This window comes from Dipodomys spectabilis, unplaced genomic scaffold (genome assembly GCF_019054845.1).
Source record: "Dipodomys spectabilis isolate Male_0828 unplaced genomic scaffold, ASM1905484v1 ptg000024l, whole genome shotgun sequence".
Taxonomy (NCBI): Eukaryota; Metazoa; Chordata; class Mammalia; order Rodentia; family Heteromyidae; genus Dipodomys; species Dipodomys spectabilis.
Window position 1 is genome coordinate 24,282,978 of NW_024870701.1, and position 21,416 is coordinate 24,304,393.

A 21,416-nucleotide genomic window follows, 5' to 3' on the forward strand; every position below is an offset into this window, starting at 1 on the left:
AGTGAACAAAAATAACTGACCCACAGTGGGATCCAACCTAAAGAAGATCTTCCAAGCAATAAATTTCCAGGAACAAAATATATACGGCAGCCCTACAAATTAGCGCAGGCCCACAGCCCTAGGACTCTGCTGGGCACTGAAACAGACAAAAAGATCAATACAGCAGTCATGCCCTTTCCCTGGGGGCTCAAGTCTGGCAGGAAGACAAATACATAAAGAGCAATGAACTTGGTGTTAGAATAGAGGCACTGATGGGTTGCTCTAAGAAGACAGCAACAAATTGCAAATTATTCCTTCCTAAAGGTCAAAGCAGCACTTCTGGGAGTGGGGGGACTCCTGCTGCAGTTATATACATACTGGAAAGTTAGAAAGCTGGATTTCCTTTCAAATGCTATAAAAATAATATTTTCTGTTAAAATTGATCCTTATTCTCTAATGCAGCCAGACTGGGCAATCTAGCATTAACTGTATTTAGGAGCTATGTTCTACAATGATTCCTAAGTTACCCTCTTCCTGGATGTCCCAGGTTATTTCATGCTGCTTCTTTCTCCAGGCTTGAGACTGGTCTGTTTCAGATAAAGGGCTACATCTAAAGTGTATCCCTTTCAATTGAGTGCTTATAATCCTAACTATTCAAAAGATCCTAGGATTAAGGTCCAAAACCAGCCCAGGAAGAAAAGTCTAGGAGATGCTACTGTAATTAGCCAGCAAAAAAAAGAAGTGGAACTGTGGCTCAAGTGGTAGAGCACCAGCAATAAAAGCTATGTAAGAGTGCAAGGCCCTGAGGTCAAGCCCCAGTGCTGGTGTGCACGTGCGCGCATGCACACACACACACACACAAATTGTATTCGTTTCAATACAATGCCTAAAAAGCATCAAATTGTTCCTTCTTTTACATGGTCCTGAAGTCTCTGTTTTACCATTTCATCTTCCAATGTGGTCCAAAACCTGGCTGAGGAAACCAAGTTAGGATCCCCATGGCAAATACCTCCTACAGGCTCCTTTTCCCCTTCTCCCAACCCTACCACATTTCTTTCCTACCCTAAACTTCTCGACGGTGCCTGGTTTGAACCATTTGTTGTTGGGATTCAGGAGAATCTCATCTGTCCGTCCCTTCTGCCCGTAAATCTGGATGAAGATGGGTGAGTTGGTACCAGCTTTCTTCAGGTCAGTTGTCCAGACCCACAGGGACCAAGCAAATTCTATGAGACAAGGCCAAGTTGTGCTATAAACTCCATGTGAAGAAATTTTCCAGTTATCAGTGAGGAAGAGGAGAAAATAAGAAATGATCAAGACTGAAGAGTAAGTTATACACACATTACGTCCTACTCTCAGAAATCTATTAGAACAAGTGCTAAATTTAGAACTCTAAGGATTCCTGGCTTTTAAAACTAAGGGGTCTTAATGCTCTTCTTAATGTCTAAAATGTATTAGCATGGTTTACAATGGGAAGAGCTGGCTCCACCCACACCATGTCTGGTATGTTGAGGGTGCACTATAGTGGAACACTCAGTTTATTCCCTTGTCCATAACAGTAGTATCTTCAATATGGGGGCCATGGGAGTAAACCATGATGCCAGGTATACAACTGAACATGGTCTGTGCTTTAGGGCACTGAACACCTTGGAGACCACTTTCTCTTTCTAGAGGAAAGTTGAGAAGTAGGAATGGAATCCCTCAAAGCTTTTACCCCCACAATCTGATATCTTGTCATTTGCTGACCTATCTGAGAGTTCCCTGGGTGATGTCCCCTACACTCACTTTTTAGCCGTTTCTTCCTGAGAGACACCATCTCGTAGAGCTGCCTCTCAATCAGCCCATCTGCTTTCTTTTCATCCAGCCAGTTGCTGCAGGGGAAGGTCTGCTGGATACCAGTGAAGGGGCACAGGATTACCACCTGGAAGGGCAGACCACAAGCATCAGGAAGGAGGGGAGGGAGGGAGAGAGAGAAGGAGGGTAAGGAGGGAGGGAAGGAAGGAAGGAAGGAAGGAAGGAAGGAAGGAAGGAAGGAAGGAAGGAAGGAAGGAAGGAAGGAAGGGAGGGAGGGAGGGAGGGAGGAAAGAAGGAAAGAGGGAGGGAGGGAGGGAGGGAGGGAGGCAAGCATGCTACCGAAGTAGGAAAGCCTAATACACTTAATTAGTAAAATTTAATAAACAAAGTCAAAATCTTATGCCCAACTCTTGGTTCGTATACACAAATTAAACATGCATTATAAATAAATCTCAACAATTAAAAATGGTATCATACAGATTGTTTTCTGAATACAATTATATTAAATTATGCCTCACCAAAGCTGATTTTTAAAATGAAACACTCATTGTAGGATTAAAATGAATTAAGAACTAAAATGGTTGGAAAACAATCTAGAATATTTTTTTAATTGTCAAGGTGATGTACAGAGAGGTTACAGTTACATAAGTAAGGTAATAAGTACATTTCCTGTCGAACTTGTTACCTTCTCCTTCATTTTCCTCTGATTTTCCCTTCCCCCAAACCCCCCTCCACAGGTTGTACAGATATCACTGTTGCACTGGTTTTGAAAGAATGATTCTGAAAGTTGAAAGTCATGTGTCCTGTGACCTAGACTTCTGTCTTGAGAAGTTCTTGCCTGTTTGTATAAAGATAAACCTGCAAGCTTTTCATGGAATCAAAAGCCAAGAAGTAATCCCATAGTTCAAATGTTTTTCATGGCATCATAATAAAAAACCAAGAAACTATCCCCAAAATATCCATCAATGGAAGAATGGCCAGATAAATGAACTACTTCACAGCAGGAAAATGGATGAGCTATGGCTTCTGCTATCATTTGGATGAATCTCTGACATACAATATTGAATGAAAACTACCAATTAAAGATAAGATAGAGTTGAAAGGGGAGACACTAATCAAGATGCATTCCATTCATAAACTGTTTTGTTAAATAGCAAAAAAAGATAAATGATAGAGGCAAAAGTTATAATAGTGTCTTTCCTTGAGGGAAGAGAATTTTGTAAAAGAGAAGGGACACAGAAGAATTTTGGAAGCATGGAAGTGTTCTACATTTCAATCTCAGTATAGAAAAGTAATTGAAGCTTTAAAAATCATTATCTAGAAAGTGGAAGTGTGACTCAACTGGTAAGGCATAAGACTTGTGCAAAACAAAACAAAAAGCCACGCAAGAGCACAAGGCCTGAGTTCATGTACCAGTATTGGCACCAAAACAAAAGTAAAAATTATGTACTTAAAGAACCCCCATAGACTCCAGTCCAATGTTACTCCAGCTGATACGAAAATTTGGCAAAGTAGCAGGGTATAAAATTACCCCCCCCCCCAAATTAATGGCTTTTCTGTATGCCAATAACGAGAAGAGCATGGCTGAAATCAGGAAAGCATCATCTTTTGCAATAGCCCCACAAAAAATAAAATACCTAGTCATTAATTTAACAAGAAATGAAGGACCTCTGTGATGAAAACTTTAAAAATCTAAAAAAGAAAATTAAAGCAGAACTAAGGAAGTGGAAAAACCTCCCATGCTCCTAGATTGGGAAGATTAACATCGTGAAATGGCAATACTGCCAAAGGCTATCTACAAATTCAGTGTGATACCTATCAATATTCCAACCTCATTCTTCAATGAAATAGAAGAAGCAACCCAAAAATTCATATGGAACAATAAAAGACCCCAAATAGCAAAAGCAATCCTTAACAGAAAGAATAGTGCTGGACGAATAGCAATACCAAATTTCAAACTCTACTACAAAGCCATAGTAATCAAAACAGCTTGTTACTGGCACAAGAACAGACCTGAGGACCAATGGAATAGAACTGAAGACCCAGAAATGAACCCACAGACCTATAGTCACCTAATCTTCAATAAGGGAGCTAAAAAAATAGAATGGAAGAAAGACAGCCTCTTTAGTAAATGGTGCTGGCAAAATTGGTTAAACACCTATAGAAAACTAAAGCTAGATCCTTATATATCACTCTGTACCAGAATCAACTCCAAATGGATCCAAGACCCCAAAGTCAAGCAGACACCATGAAAACATTACAGGAAGGAATAGGAGAAACTCTAGGGCTCCTTGGCACAGGCTGAAATGTTCTTAATAAAGACCCAGAAACACAACAAATCAAAGAAAGGTTGGACAAATGGGATTACATGAAACTGCAGAGCTTCTGCATGGCAAAAGACATAGCAAGCAAGATCAATAGAAAGCCCACGGATCTTCACTAGCCATACAATGGACAAGGTCTCATATCTAAAATATACTTAGAACTCAAAAAATTAAATCCCCCAACAACAAATCCTCAAAGATACAACTGCCCAATAAACAAGTGGGCTAAAGACTTAAAGAGAGGAAGATGGCGGAGGAGAAGCTGGAATCTGAACAAGCTCTTGCATAGAAAACAGTTTCAGAGTTCCAGTGAGCAGTCCCAAGCCAGAGAATCACACCAAGTGTGCCATCACAGGACAGAGAGTTAGTCAAGAGAGGGGAAGCCAAGCAGACACATCTGAGCAGCTGCCGCTGCGGCGGCGGCAGGGTCGCAGCGGCGACCACCGCCGCGGAGGCATACCTGAGACGCAGTCCGGGACGAAGGAGCCAGACGCAGCAGACGAGCGGATTCTACTCAACACCAGCAAGAACCGACAAGGAGCGGACAACTTCATCCTGCACTTTGCAGACCAGAGACGACCCAGGATCCAAGACTCGACGTGAGTAGAAGCCCCATTTCCTCACTCCTCTGGGAGCAGAGGAGGGAAGGCCACCCCTCCCCCCCCAGCACCGGTGATCTCCATCTTGGATACCGACAAAGCTCGGAGGAGCGGCTAGCTCCAGCTCAGGCCTTGGAATAAAACTAGTCATTTAGCAGGTCACAAGAACTTAACGGCGAAGTGACCTCACAGACTCAGTTCCATCCAGGGAAAAGTCACCCAGCTCAGGCGCCAGCCATTGGAGTGGCTCTCCTCACCTGGTAACCAGAGCCAGAGGCTGCCCCTCCCTCTAGCAGCCACCACAATCAATTGAAAAACAGAAACCCTGAGAATGGCTCCAGGCTGGGTGCTGTGAGGTTTTTTTCACAAAATAGCCCCAGGGAAAAGCTACTGTTCGTTGAAAGGCCTCAACTCTACCCAGCCTAGCCTCATCACTGCATCCCCCTCTTTTGTGATTCTCAAAGCAGATCACCCTCCCAGTAAACTAACCTGGGAGGGGGATCTCAAAATCTTGGGTAAAGCAGAGCATTTTTCTGCCTGTTCCAACAAACTGACTTAAGAAACCAATCAAGCCACAGGACCTCAAGCTGACCAGAGACTCCAACCAGACTCTGGTTACAGACAAAAGGGAGATACAGGACTCTTCCCACCCCTCCCAAAAAAAAAAAAAAAAAAAAAAAATCAAAGAACTTTTTTTTTCTTCTTCTTTTCTTTTTTTCTTTTTTTTTGTTTTGTTTTTTTTCGTTTTTTGTTACCTTATATATATAAAAAAAATTTTTTTTGCTTTTCTAAAACTTTTATTAATCTTTAATTTTTGCCTCTTCTGAAAAAATAATTGTTTTCCATTAACTTTTTTTTTTCTCCTCTTATAATTTTTATTTTAGGAATACATGAATGTGTGTTTTCCTTTCTTTTCTTGTCTTCTTTCTCTTTTTCTTTCATTCTTAATTATCTTTTTGTTTTTTTTTCTACCTCTACTGAACTTCTGATCTTTTCTTCTCACTTTCCTATCCTTTCCATCTTTTCCTCTTTGTTCATCTTTATGTGACTTAACTCTTGTCCTGCACATCCTCAGATAAACCCGTAGTTAACCAGTAGACCCTATCCCCCATTGTGTACACACTTAATCCACAAACTTATTACTCAATTCAAAACCTCTGAGACTTAAATTCATTAATAGCAGTACTACCTCTTTATACCTATATAATACTTTAAGCATTTTTTTAAAGTTTTTCTCATCTCCTCTATGTCCCTCCCTTTCTCTCAACATATTCATATTCCTCTATAAATAGATGGTCTTTTAATCTCTAAAATAACATTAATTTTTATGTTTCTATTTTTTTTTCTGGTCTCTTTTCATTCCCCTTTCCCTTTCTTCTTTTTCTCTCTCTCTCTACTTGCATCCTACCCAACCTATTTCCTGCATTGTGATTAGGACATAGTTAACTCTCCCTGTGCCTCCCCACACCAATCTATTCCTATTTTTTACCCACATCTCTCCCTAACCCTAATAATTTCTGGTTTTCCAAATTCTTCTCTGCGGTTCGAAGTCCTTTAACATATAGTTGTTTGATGTCGAATAGATGTATCGGTTGAACTAGATTGTATCTGTAGACTATTGACTGTACAAATGCAAACTTTGGTTGATGGTTGCCTTAAGATAGTGTTCTAGCACAAAACTGGTGCTATCTTCATCTCAAATGGGCAGAGTAAGCCGGAAAAACACAAGAAAAATGGCAAATTCGGGTATCTCAATTCCCAATCCTGATAATCAGGGGTTAGAACAGATAATGAATAATCCAGAGGAGAGTTCCCAAACAGCTCTACAAACACTGCTGGCAAACATGATAAATGAGAAGTTTGACAACGTACAAAGGACTCTGTATGAGCGTGATAGGGAGAGAGAGGAGGCATCCCAGAAGTTTATACAGGAATATCATAAGCGTGAGGAAGCTACTCAAAAACTGATACAGGATTTGCGTGAACAACTTGAGAATACTCAAAGAGAAAGGGAGGAATGGCGTGAGCAGGCTGAGAACACTCAAAGAGATCTGCAGGAATCCCACGAACGGGAGGAAGCTAATCAAAGAGTAATACAGGAATTGAGAGACCAGGTAGAGAACACACAAAGATCACTAAAGGCATTCATGGAATCCATTAACAAAGAGCTGAAGGAAGTCAGGGAGACCACAAAGGGAATGCTGAATGAAACCCAACAGAAGGAATGGGAGCCCAAAGAAACCATAACCAATCAACTAAGTGATTTGAGGACAAACACTGAACACCAAATTAAGGAAGTAAAGAAATTCATACAAGACGTAAAACAGAGCTTCAACAAAGAACTTGAAGCCATCAAAGCTGACCAACTAGAAGGAAAAGAGATAAAAAACAAAGTAGAGAGTCTTGACAGCAGGTTAGACCATGCAGAAGATCGAATCTCAGGGATTGAAGACAGCCTAGATATTATAGAGAAAGAACATACAACCATCCAAGACAAGTCCAAGAAGTATGATAGATCTATCCAACACCTGGAAGACACCATCAGAAGGCCTAATCTAAGGATAATGGGTGTAGAGGAGCACCTAGAAACAGAAGTTAATGGTCTAGGAAATCTGTTTAACAGGATCCTAGCAGAGAACTTCCCAAACATGCAAAAAGATAGGCCTGTCCAGATACAAGAAGCCTTTAGAACCCCAAATAGACCAGACCAGAATAGGACATCCCACCGTCACATTATAATCCACACAGGATCAACTCAGAACAAGGAAAAGATCCTTAAAGCTGTCAGAGAGAAAAGGGTAATCACTTATAAAGGGAAACCAATTAGAATCACCTCAGATTTCTCAGCAGAGACAATCAAAGCAAGAAGAGCCTGGAATGATGTATGCCATGCCCTAAAAACAAACAACTATCAACCAAGAATACTGTACCCAGCTAAACTCTCCTTCATAACTGAAGGCCAAATAAAAACCTTCCATAGCAAAGAAAAATTGAAACAATACATCTCCACCAAACCAGCCCTACAAAAGATTCTTAAAGATGTCCTACACATAGAAAACCAACAAGACCGCAATAAAGGCCAAGAAACTGCACCCAAACTGAGAATCCAAGAACCATAGGAAGAACCCAGTTTTCGCAGCCCCCAAGAAGGTGGATAACATGGCAGGAACTCCCAAATACCTCTCAGTCCTATCTCTTAATGTTAACGGACTGAACTCTCCAATTAAGCGACATAGACTGTCTAGTTGGATTAAAAAACAAGACCCTTCTATCTGCTGCCTGCAGGAGTCACATCTTGCCCGTAAAAACAAACACATTTTCAATGTTAAAGGCTGGAACAAAATCTACCAAGCAAACGGACCGCATAAACAGGCGGGAGTTGCAATCCTAATATCAGATAAAATAGACTTCAAATTAAAATTCGTGAGAAGAGATAAAGAAGGTCGCTACATACTAATTAAAGGATCTCTCCTTCAGGAGGATATTACAATTCTAAATATCTATTCGCCAAACAATGGAGCACCCAAATTTATCAAAGAAACACTACTTTCCCTCAAATCCCATATAGATCCAAAGACATTAATTGTTGGGGATTTTAACACACCACTCTCCCCACTAGATAGATCAACTCGGCAAAAACTCAACAGAGAAACCGCAGATCTAAACAGCTGCATAGATCAACTAGGCTTAACAGACATTTACCGAACATTTCACCCAGCAGCATCAGAATACACGTTTTTCTCAGCAGCACATGGAACGTTTTCTAAAATAGACCACATTTTAGGCCACAAAGCAAACTTGTCTAAATTCAGAAACATTGAAGTTATACCTTGCATTCTCTCTGACCACAAGGGAATAAAATTAGAACTCAACACCAAAAGCCACCAAAGAAAGTCCAGTATCACATGGAGGCTGAACAACACACTGCTGAATCATGAGTGGGTCATGGAAGAGATTAGAAAGGAAATTCAAATGTTCATGCTATTCAACAAAAATGAACACACAAAATACCAGCTCCTCTGGGACACAGCAAAGGCAGTACTCAGAGGCAAGTTTATAGCTCTGAGCTCCTACATCAACAAATTGGAGAGATCTGAAACTAACAATTTAATGACACATCTAAACCTCCTTGAAAAAGAGCAGCAAGATAAACCCCAATCCAGTAGACGGAAAGAAATAATCAAAATTAAATCAGAATTAAATGAATTAGAATACAAAAAAACTATAGAAAGAATCAACAAAACAAAGAGTTGGTTCTTCGAAAAACTTAACAAAATTGACAGACCCTTAGCAAATCTTATCAGAAAAAGAAGAGAACACACCCAAATTAATAAACTCAGAGATGAGAATGGAAACATCACCACGGAAACAACCAAGATTCAGAACATTATAAGGGAATACTTCTCAAAACTTTATGCTAATAAGTTTGAGAACTTGACAGAAATGGACCTCTTCCTAGCAAATATTGACATGCCAAAACTAAACCAAGATGAGGTAAACTATCTTAACAGGCCCATATCAAGCATTGAAATAGAAACAGCAATAAGAGACCTCCCAGCTAAGAAAAGTCCAGGACCAGATGGTTTTACAGCGGAATTTTACAAGGCCTTCAAAGCAGAGCTCACACCAATTCTCCTCCAACTCTTCAATGAAATTGAAAGAGAAAGCTCACTACCGAACACATTCTATGAAGCCATCATAACCCTCATCCCAAAACCAGGCAGGGACTCATCAAAGAAAGAGAACTATAGACCCATTTCTTTGATGAACATTGATGCAAAACTTCTCAACAAAATTTTGGCCAACCAACTTCAACAATTCATCCAAAAAATCATACACCACGATCAAACAGGATTCATTTCAGGGATGCAAAGCTGGTTCAATATACGCAAATCAATTAATATTATTCATCACATCAACAGGAGCAAGAATAAGAACCACATGGTTATCTCAATAGACGCAGAAAAAGCATTCGACAAGATCCAACACCCCTTTATGATGAAGGTTTTGGAAAAATTAGGAATCCATGGAACATTCCTCAATACAATAAAGGCTGTATCTGACAAACCTACAGCCAGCATTATACTCAATGGTGAAAAACTAAAGCCATTTCCCCTTAACTCAGGAACAAGACAAGGATGCCCACTCTCTCCACTTCTCTTCAATCTAGTATTAGAATGCCTAGCTACAGCAATAAGACAAGATGCAGACATAAAGGGGATCCAAATAGGGAAAGAAGAAATAAAACTCTCCCTCTTTGCAGATGACATGATCTTGTATTTAAAGAATCCCATAGACTCCATTCCCAAATTACTCAAGCTGATTCAAAACTTTGGCAAAGTAGCAGGTTATAAAATTAACCCCCCAAAATCAATGGCTTTTCTGTATGCCAACAATGAGAAAAGTGTGGCTGAAATTAGGAAAGCAACTCCATTTGTAATAGCCCCACAAAAAATAAAATACCTAGGAATTAACTAAAGAAGTGAAGGACCTCTATGATGAAAACTTTAAAATCTTGAAAAAGGAAATCAACACAGAACTTAAAAAATGGCAAAACCTCCCATGCTCCTGGATTGGAAAGATTAACATTGTGAAAATGGCAATACTTCCCAAGGCTATCTACAAATTCAATGCAATACCTATCCAAATTCCAACCTCATTCTTCAAGGAAATAGAAGAGGCAATCCAAAAATTCATATGGAACAAGAAAAGACCCCGAATAGCAAAAACGCTCCTCAACGGAAAGAACACTGCTGGAGGAATATCAATACCAAATTTCAAACTCTACTATAAAGCCATAGTAATCAAAACAGCTTGGTATTGGCATAAGAACAGACCTCAGGACCAATGGAATAGAATTGAAAACCCAGAAATGAACCTACAGACCTATAGCCATCTAATCTTCGATAAGGGAGCTAAAACAATAGAATGGAAGACAGACAGCCTCTTCAGTAAATGGTGCTGGCAAAACTGGTTAACTACATGTAGAAAACTAAAGCTAGATCCTTATATATCACCCTGCACCAGAATCAACTCCAAATGGATCAAAGACCTTGAACTCAAAGCAGACACTCTGAAAACATTACAGGATGGAATAGGAGAAACCCTGGGTCTCCTTGGCTCAGGCCGAAATTTTCTGAATAGAGACCCGGAAACACAACAAATCAAAGAAAGGCTGGACAAATGGGATTGTATAAGGTTGCAGAGCTTCTGCAGGGCAAATGACATAGCTAGCAAGATCAATAGAAAGCCCACGGACTGGGAGAAGATCTTTACTAGCCATACAACAGACAAGGGTCTCATATCTAAAATATACTTGGAACTCAAAAAATTAAACCACCCAACAACAAATCCTCAAAGAAACAACTGCCCAATAAGTAAGTGGGCGAAAGACTTAAAGAGAAGCTTCTCTGAAGAAGAAAGAAGGATGGCCAATAGACACATGAAGAAATGTTCAACATCCCTAGCCATAAAAGAAATGCAAATCAAAACAACATTGAGATATCACCTCACTCCAGTTAGAACAGCAAAAATCAAGAACTCTAACAACAACAGATGCTGGAGGGGATGTGGACAGAAAGGAACCTTACTTCATTGTTGGTGGGAATGTAAACTTGTTCAACCACTTTGGAAAGCAGTATGGAGGTTCCTCAAAAGACTCCACATAGAGCTCCCCAATGACCCAGCAATCCCACTTTTGGGCATTTACCCAAATGATCACAAACAAGGCCACACTAAAGCTACCAGCACAACTATGTTTATTGCAGCATTATTTACCATAGCTAAGATATGGAACCAACCCAGATGCCCCTCAGTAGATGAATGGATCAAGAAGATGTGGTATATATACACAATGGAATTCTATGCCTCCATCAGAAAGAATGACATTTCCCCATTTGTTAGGAAATGGAAAGGCTTGGAAAAAATTATATTAAGTGAAGTAAGCCAGGCCCAAAGAAACATAGGTCCCATGGTTTCCCTTATTTGCAATATCTAGTATAGGTATGAGTCAAGCGGAAAAAGTCAGATAATGTGATGTTAGGAAAACGAAACCTCAAATATGTATTTTAATGTTTTTGTTTCTTTCATGCATGTGTTTCTAACGCATTTATAAGATTATTTCTTTGTTGCTTTGTATGTCCCTCCCCCACAGTGTAACCCCCACTTTCACTATATTTGATGTCAGTATAACATGTGGAGGAGATGGGGACAAACAAATCATTTAAGGATTCAGGTGGACCTGTTGCAACAATGAGAAGTACAAAATGTCATGTCAAAACCAGCTTTACAATGTCGGTGGGGGGGGGGGGGGGTATGATTGGGTGGGAGGGAGGGGGGAGGCTGGGAAGGGAGGTGAAGGGTAAACAAAGGAGGAGGCTGCAATGCTTGGTAAGAAATGTATGCATTATCCTGCCCATGTAATTGTAACCCCTCTGTACAGTATGTTCTCAAATAAAATAAAATAAAATTAAAAAAAAAAAAAAAAAAAGACTTAAAGAGAGACTTCTCTGCAGAGGAAATAAGAATGGTCAATAGACACATGAAGAAATGCTCAACTTCTTTAGCCATAAAAGAAATGCAAATCAAAGCAACATTGAGATTCCACCTCACCCCAGTTAGAATGGCTATAATTAGGAAATCTAATAACAAAAGATGCTGGAGAGGATGTGGCCAGGAGGGAACCCTATTGCATTGTTGGTGGGAGTATAAACTTGTTCAACCACTTTGGAAAGCAGAATAGACTTCCACAAAAGACTCCACATAGCGCTCCCTTATGACCCAGCAATCCCACTTTTGGGCATTTACCCAAATGATCACAAACAAGACCATACTAAAGCTACCAGCACAAGTATGTTTATTGCAGCCTTATTTATCATAGCTAAGATATGGAACCAACCCAGATGCCCCTCAGTAGATGAATGGATCAAGACAATATGGAATTCTAAGCCTCCATCAGAAAAAATGGCACTGCCCCCCATTCATTAGGAAATGGAAAGACTTGGAAAAAAGTTATATTAAGTGAAGTAAGTCAGGCCCAAAGAAACATAGGCCCCATGATTTCTCTTATCTGCAATCACTAGTGTATGTCTAGAACAAGCAGAAAAGGTCAAAAGCTATGCACATATGACCATATAAGATGATGCTAAGTGAAATGAACCCCAAGATAGGGATACAAGAAGTTTTATCTTTCTTGCTGTTGTTTTTAATGTACTTATAATGTACTACAGGATCTTTTGTTTCTTTTGTATGTTCTTCTCCCATAGTATAACCCCTGTATTTGATTCCGGTGTCCTACATCTTGTATACACAATTTGGGGAGGGGAAGGGAAATAACAAAATGCTGAAATAAGGATATAGGATGACCCATTGTAACAATGAGATGTACAAGACACTATGTTGAAAACAAACTTTACAACTTTTTTTGGGGGGGGGAGGAATGGTAGGGGAAAAACAAAGGAGGGGTTAATAATGCTCCATAGGAAATGTACTCATTACCTTACTCATGTAACTGTAACCCCTCTGTGCAGCATCTTTACAATGAAAAATATATATTAAATAAATAAATGAATAAAAATCATTAGCTATATGGTTCTATTACCTCTATTATTATATTTTATTGTTTTCTTTATATACATAACTATTCCTTAAATACAGTATTCCATAATATATATAAGTACATGTATTTTAAATGTATATATTTTACATTTGCTTTTTGATAAAGTGTTTTGTAAACTGAGGTAAAACACTGCACCAGGAAGCCAATAATTATAGCCACTAAGTGAGCACCTTTGGATTACCCACCCTGTGTTTAAAGAATTACCCACCCTGACCACCAGCAAATCAGGATGGATGTGCATGTTTCCCCCAAAATGGCCAATGAAAGGAATTGCTTGTGGGCTCTATAATTAGTCTAGAGGAAGTAGAGCATAGGATTCAGGTTAAAGCTTGTACTGAAAGGTTAAAAGAAGAGAGGGGTTGAATCAGGGAACGCTCTCCTGTAGTCCCTTCTTACCTTCTCACAGTACCAGCCTCTGTTGACGCCCACATTACCATGGCCAATGGAGACCCGACTGAGGGGGCTGAGGAGGACAGCCCGTTCTATCTGGAAGATATCTGTACGACCTCGGTCAAACACGCCTCCCTCCAAGAAGATCTTCCCACTATTCTTATTCCCTCTGGCTCCATACATAACCAAGTAGATTTTGGATTTGGTCCCAGCTCCCCGGATATTCCCCGTGAAGATGGTGACAATATAGGTGATCGCTGTTGTGGAAATAGGGGAGACAAGGGCTCAAAGTGAGCTGCATTGTGATAATTCCCCTTCCCCCATCCTGGCTTTGGAATCCCTAGACATGACTCTTCCACATAGTTCTGTTCCACCTCAAGTCTTCCTCCCTCAGACCATATCCAATGCCCCTCACAACTTCATCTTTTCAAAGTTTATGTGTCAGTGTACCTGAGTTAGAGAAGAAAGTTCCTCTATTACCACAGGAAACTGACAGCCAGTACTGATTACAGGAAACTAACAAAGAGGAGGAGGAACTTGGGCTGGATAAGAATAGTACTTATTATGAATGTTAATTACCATGTGTACATCGTTAATAGCTGCCACATGAATTCTGTTATGTCTAATCTAATTATAATAGTCAACTCCATTAGTGGAGAGTTAGATCCTGAACTACTTTATCCATTTAGCTTGTTCTTTAGCTGATACCTGATAAACATAACTTTTTTATTGAAAAATCATATCCTTCTTCCTTTACCACTTGATTGGTGGGTGTGGAAAGACTGAAGGAAAGAGAGGATATTGTAGGTTGGACCATGTTAGGTTTGGGTCAGTCAGGAAGCATAGTAATGACTTGGAATTCTAAGGAAGAGGAAGTAAAGAGGGGTGGTAGGCTTAACCCCTAACTGGAGAAAGCACCAAAGATAAACAAGTACTCAGATCAGAAATTCTCCTGGCCTGCATTCATTCATTCTGTCCTGGAATATAAGGCAATCAACATTTTAAGCTTTATTAATTTCCTTCACCCATCCCTAACTCTACCTTACCCTATGCCCTCATCTGTGACTCCACAGAAATAAATATCCCAAGCTTATTTGGAAGGAAGACATGGGAGATAAATTGAAGCCAAATTGTAAAGCAATTTGCATGGATGCATTATTCATTCATGCATTCACACTTTCTTTAGTTCAGCAAACATCCACCAAATGCCAAGCTTTTGGGAGTCTATGAAGACAAAAACGAAAGGCACTGTTGTAAGAAACTGACTCTCAAGCTTTCTTTTTCCAAAGCACTTGGAAGGGTGGCTTTCTCACGCCAGACATACTTCCACAGCCTGGATGAGGAGAAAGTCCCACCTGCTGTCATTTCCCCTCTTCCTCCATCACTGAGAGACAGTAATCTTAACACAGTTGATTGGATCATAGCAAATCTGTTCTAATGAAGGTTTGAGAACTTTTGTTGCAATGACTTATGACATCTCACAATAAGCAAGCCATGCCAAGATGCCCAAAGGTTAGGATGGAAGATGTGAAGCAGAAGAGCTTTAACTGTCTTGAACAATAGCAGCAGAGGCTATCCAAGATACAAGGAGCAAGGAAAGGAAAAATCACCCAGTCTTGGTAGGTCAGGGAAGGCTCAGGGGAAGCAACTAGAAGCAGGGATTTGAGAAGCAGGAAGGAGAGAAATTGCATCATGAGATGAGGTGTTAAGCAGATTCTCAGGACAAAAGGAGAGAAAAGTGTGAGGAAATCTGGGCGAGTAGGGAAAAGAGGGAAGTGTGTTAATGTGGTGGGGGGAGAATGACAGGTGTTGAGGATCATTAAGAGCAAAGTGCACGCAGTGGGGGAGCAGGAAGGGCTGTGGAAGCAGAGGTGTTGGAAGAGATTTCTGATAGGATAGGATGAACTGGAGCCAAATGGTGGAATGAATTGCACGCTATACTACAGAACCTGAATTTTATTTCTAGGCAGGGGTGAGCTGTAAAAGTTTCAGTGACAGAGCATGTTCTCAGATACGTATAATGACATATGTGAGTTTTTCTGGAACATTCATTACCACCTTAGACAGGCTGGGAGTTGGAGGTTTTCTGTGGAATTTGTGGGCAGGCAGATCACATATGGAATTTGTTGTTTGTCAGTTGTATGACAAAGGGTGGATTTCTTCTACGTGCCTCGATTTCTTCATCTGACAAATAGGGGAAATACAGTGCTTGCATTGTAAGTGGTCACAAGGACTGCAAGAAATGAAGCAGGTCAGAAGTTTACATTCTGGCTTCTTCCTGTGAAGGGCTTCTTTAGCCTAAACAGTTGGTGCCACTCAGGGCCACTGCTCTGGTCTGGATGCTTTGGTATCAACAGGGCCTTAAGTCCAGAGGACCAGACCATATCATGAATAGCAGGATTACTGGCTAAAGGCCTGCCAGGCTCCTGCTCCAATAACTGCCTACCCAGGTCACACATGTTAGCATTAACCCTCAGGCTGAAAGTAAGTATTAGGCCTGGAAGTCTCTCCTTTCACAGTCCTACCTGTGGTTTCAGCTCCACCCACTAAAATATCCCTTTGGATTTTGCCATCATCTTCATCCAAAGCCAGCCAACGGTTAAGGGGAAAGTCATATTTCCTTTTGTTCCCAATATCTTCAATGACAATCTAAGAAGAAGAACAACACAGCATGCTTAAGGGTCATCCAGGGTACAGCTGATGATATATCCAACCCTCCAGTTACTGGAGTGTCCTCCAATAATGCACTTTCTCTCTCCTTCTGGCCCAAGGAAAGCTGTTCACAGGACACAGCTGTTTCCAGGCAAAGCTCGAAGAGCCATCCAAGGATGACTCTCAACTACCCCTTGGCTTGAATTCCCAAGCTCTGGCTCCCACCACTGTTGCAGGGCATTTCTGGAAGTTGAAGCAGGAAATGTGGCCCTGGGGCTGGGAAGGTGGCTCAGTGGTAGAGTGCTTGCCTAGCATGAATGAAGCCCTGGGTTCGAATCCTCAGTACCACATACACAGAAAAAGCCAGAAGTGGTGCTGTTGCTCAAAGTAGATTGCGAGCCTTGAGCAAAAGAAGCTCAGGGACGAAGCCCAGGCCCTGAGTTCAAGCCCCACAACTGGCAAAAGAGAGAAAGAAATGTGGCCCTGCATATGCAAAAATGGAACTAGGTGACTGGAGTAGATGGGTAGGGTTGGGAGAGATGGGGAGGAAGCATGGAAGGAGTAACATGGATCAAGATGCATTGTACTTTTAAAGTAACATGTTCAATTAAAACCTCTTTGAACAACTATTTAAAGGCAATAAACAAACAAACAAAAAGTGTATCCCTGGAAGATGGGGATGCAAGAACTGGAAGCCTGAGAAGTCCAGGCAAGAGGAATTCCCAGTCCTCAATGAGACCCCAGTCAGGAAAGGTCAGCCAATGGCAGGATGGTGAATAGAAATAGTCAGCTGTAAAACCATAGGGATTCCTATGGGAACTACATTGGTGAGACTGAGATTACGCATGTCTTCTAGAATATGCTCAGGAGCTAAGGAGTTCCTGAAAATGGCCTAGGGAAGGGCAACTATAAAACAAGGCTGGAAGGATAGAAACACCCTTTGTGCTGAATAATAGGAGGGTATATGTTGTTTCTTATTGGTGTGCGAGAGACAGAAACTGAGTGAGAGTGAGTGACAGAGAGACGGGGGGTGGGGGGGGGGAGGAAGAGAGGGAGGAGCAATGACCTAATATAAAACAAGAGCCATTTGTACCTGGGGGAATTCTTCACCTGTTGACAAGCCCACCAGCAAGGCTGTCCTTCCAAGAGGTAAGAGGCAAATTGGGGGTGATGAACTGAGCCCCTACAGATGAGGCACGCCACAGAAAGAGGCTTGTCCATAGCAGAGCCAGCTCTATATTCTATGGTGGCAGGCACATATCAGTATCAAAAGGCAAGGCCAACCAATAAGAAGGTCAGAAAGGACAAGACATTCCCAAAGAAGTGGGAGGGAAAGAAAAGATGGCCCCAAACAGAGGTCATTTCTTCCTTCTTCCTCCCAGATAGGTCATACTCTAGGTCTTGAAGCCTCACTTCCACCAGCACAAGCTCAGAACAGAAGGGAACATGTGGAGCCTGCCTAGGAGTCAATACTTTCAGGTTGATTCAAAGTGCCAGGTGTGATTGAGCAGCTTTCCTTCCTTAATATTGGAGTTACTTTTACCAACTTTACATAACCCATTTAAGCAGGGACCTGTTTTGCACAGAAAAAGTTAAGCCCTCCCTCACACACTGGGTAACTGGCGAGCACGATACGGAGACAGGTTCTAATAGAACCAGTGTTATGGTAGAGTCTTGAAGGATGATTAGGCCCTGACTGGGTCAAATGAGGGAGCTGGGATTTCTAGGAGTAACAAAGGCAGTCTGGACGGGAAGCTGATTAATAGATGTCTTAGGCAGCCCAGTAGAAGCAGACAGAACTTGAGAGGGAAGTTGGGCTGAGATATGACCCTGTGAAAAGCAGAAGCCCCTTCCCAGGCCCCAGAAACCATAAGCAATCTGCTGAACCCACCTTGGACAGGAACCAACCTGCAGAACTCCCCTTGTTGTTGTGGCCCACATTGATCTTCATCAGCTGCCCCAAATCCGGGGCATCCAGTAAGAACTTATCTTCAGCTCCCCTTTCAAAGTTGTCCTTTCCGCTTTCCAACCTACGCTCCCCTGTATGTATAGATGCAAGAAAGTCACAAAAAGACCAGAAGAGAAGAGAGAGCCAACTCCAGGCCTTAATGGTCCACCCACTGAAAGACCTCTTGCAAAGTCAAGGGCGGCTCTCCACTGAGATCTAAAGACTCCTTATATCCTCCAGTCTCTGGCAAGGCCTGGTTTACCTTTGTGTGGCTGGTGCCAAAGTCTTATAACTGGAGTCTTTGTCCCCATAAAATGATCTCTATGCCCATCCCTTTATCTGAGGCTTGCCTGCTTTTGCACACTGTTTATCCTGAACTGTGATGATTGGTATAGGAGCTCTAGCTAGAACCTGATCAGTTAACAGACTTCTTTGGCAGTGCTGACTCCATGCCCCTTCTCTTTTTGGTCAGGTTGGTTAAAGATTCCTCTACCTTACTTATCTTTTCAAAGAACCAACTTCTTGCTTCATTGCTTCTTTGACTAGTTTTTAGTCTCTATCTCATCAAGTTTTGCCCTAAATCTTATTTCTGTCTGCTAATTTGGAGTCTGGCTAATTCTTGTTTTTCTAAGAGCTTCAGATGCCCCATCAGGTTATTTAGTTGAGATCACTCTGGCGCTGTTTTGTAATGTAGAGGCTTATAACTATAAACTTTTCCATTAGCACTGCCTTTGTTGTGTCCCTGAGGTTCTGGTAGGTTCTGGTCCCATTTTGATTAGATTTTAGGGACGTTTGCCTTTCTCCACTCATTTCTTCAACCTCATTTAACAATGTGTGGTTCCATTTCTACGTGTTCGCATATTTTTGTCATCTCTTTTGCTGTAGAGCTCTAGTTTTGTTTCATTATGGCCTGAGAGAACATAGGAAATTATTTTGATTTTCTCACATTTGCTAACATTTGCTTTTTATTTTTGGAGACATTTCCATAGGTTGCTGAGAAGAATGTATATTGTGCAGCTGTTGCATGAAATATTCTGTAAATGTCTGTCAAGTCCATTTTGGTCTACAGTATCATTTAATTCTGAGATTTCTTTGCTGATGCTTTGTCTAGATGACCTGTCTGTTGGTGTGAACGGGGTCTTGAAGTCTCCCATGCTACTGCCGCATTTATCTGTGCTGTGTTTGTTTATGCAATTGAATACACCAATATTTGGCACATAAATGTTAGAGATGAATATTTCCTCTTGACAGATAGTCCCCTTTATTAGTCTAAAATGACTTTCTGTGTCTTTTTCACAGATTTTTATTTGAAATTAACTTTATCAGATATGAGTATAGCTATTCCTGCCTGCTTTGGAGGTCCTTTTGCACTATATTATTAACATGCACATTTCAAAGTTTTTATTAGTGTGTGTAGAATAGTATTTCATGGTAGTTTTAGTTTGTATTTCCTTACTTATTTGAGGAGAATGAGCATGTGTTCTATTTATACATATACATATATATGTATCATTTGTTCATAATTTTTGTTTGTATCCTTTATTTTTCTATTATCTTTCTTTTGTCTATTTTTAATCATGAAGGCATTTTTTGGTTTTGATTAATATGTTTTGCTTTTTGTGCTACTGGTGAATTGCTTTAAAAGCTTCATCCCTAATTTAAAAATCTTAAAAGACACTTTCTTAAAATTTCTTCTAAAATTTTTTATAGAATTGATTCTTTACATTTAAGTTTTAGCCCATCTGGAAGCTATTTTTGTGCATAGTGAAAGGTAAGGTTATAATTTTATCCTTTCTCAAATGGTTAGACAATTGTTCAAATACCAGTAATTAGACACCTCATCTTCAAATGATTTATAACGCCAACCCCTGTGTATTTCTACACTATTTATTCTGTTCCATTAGTCTGTTTTATTTATTTTAACAATGTCACATTCATTTAGTTTGTAGAGATCTACAATATCTTAATATCTGGAAGGATAAATGTTCCTACATTATTAATATTACTCATGTTCTTTTCATTATTCAAATCCATATTGACAATATTTAACCCTTTATGGTTCTACATGCATTTTAATGAAAATTGCATTGCATTTATAGAAAAACCTAGGAAATTTTCAGTTACCTAGTTGCTCTTTAGTGTGTGTGTGTGTGTGTGTGTGTGTGTGTGTGTGTGTGTATTCATCCAGAGTCTCATTATCGAAGCCAGGCTGGCCTTGAACCCTTGGTCTTATTACTTCAACCTCCTGAGTGTTAAGATTACAGATATGACCCACAAATCCAGCTATAACCTGAATTTTTTATAACCTGAATTTTAATATCTAAGTAAGTGAGTTTTTCTGATCCTTGAACACAATTCTCTCTTCACATATTCTTCTATATCCTTCAATAAAAGTTTATATTTTTCCAGAGAGTTATTCTTAGGTACTGTGTAATTGCTAATTTAAGTGATATATTTAAATTTAAATGTTTGAATTGACAGTTGTTTTGCTATTAATTTTTGGTCTATTAATCTTGTATCTAGGGCCTTTGTTAAATGTTCTATCATCATTCCTGGATTTGATAGATGACGAAAATGAAAGTGAAAGTTTGTTAGCTGACTATCATAATACACTCACAGATTATGAGTTTGAGACCAGCTTGGACTATATAGTGAGTTCAATGGCAGAGACCCACAACAGAGGGAGGGAAGGATGGGAGGGAGGGAAAGAGGGAGGGAGACTGTTCCTTCATTTTTCAACAATCATAGCTCTTATTTCTTTTTGCTATCCTTTTTCCTGTCCTTAGGACTTTCTGTACTGTGATGAATGGAAAGTAAGATTAGCTATAATATTTCTGAGGTTATTCTATTCTTTTCTCTTTAATCTATTACTATAATAAATTTAATGGTTATGTTGACTAATGTTAAATTATTCTTGAATTCCTTGAGTAAATCTTGTATAGTAGAAATTACTTGTCATTTATCTATATCTATCTATATAAATATTATAAATTCAGCATGCTAATATTTATTTAGAATTTTTGGGTCCTTTTTCATAAATAAAACAAATCTTGCATTTCTTTCCCTTTATGTGTGCCTACCTGATTTTGGAAGATAAATTCACAAAAATGAAGCAG

The 21,416-nt window shown here is 40.1% G+C and overlaps 1 protein-coding gene across 3 annotated transcripts in view; it reads right to left on the reverse strand.

Annotated features, from left to right (window-relative positions):
- Loxhd1 (lipoxygenase homology PLAT domains 1) overlaps positions 1-21,416 on the reverse strand; it is a 136,992-nt gene that overhangs the window by 87,107 nt on the left and 28,469 nt on the right. For all 3 annotated transcript variants that reach the window (XM_042675216.1, XM_042675215.1, XM_042675214.1), the window contains exons 6-10: positions 18,244-18,392; positions 16,226-16,349; positions 13,707-13,957; positions 1,762-1,897; positions 1,042-1,202 (exon numbers count right to left, since the gene is read on the reverse strand). In XM_042675216.1, the coding sequence (XP_042531150.1) occupies positions 1,042-1,202; positions 1,762-1,897; positions 13,707-13,957; positions 16,226-16,349; positions 18,244-18,392 (821 nt within the window). The remainder of the gene's footprint in view (positions 1-1,041; positions 1,203-1,761; positions 1,898-13,706; positions 13,958-16,225; positions 16,350-18,243; positions 18,393-21,416) is intronic.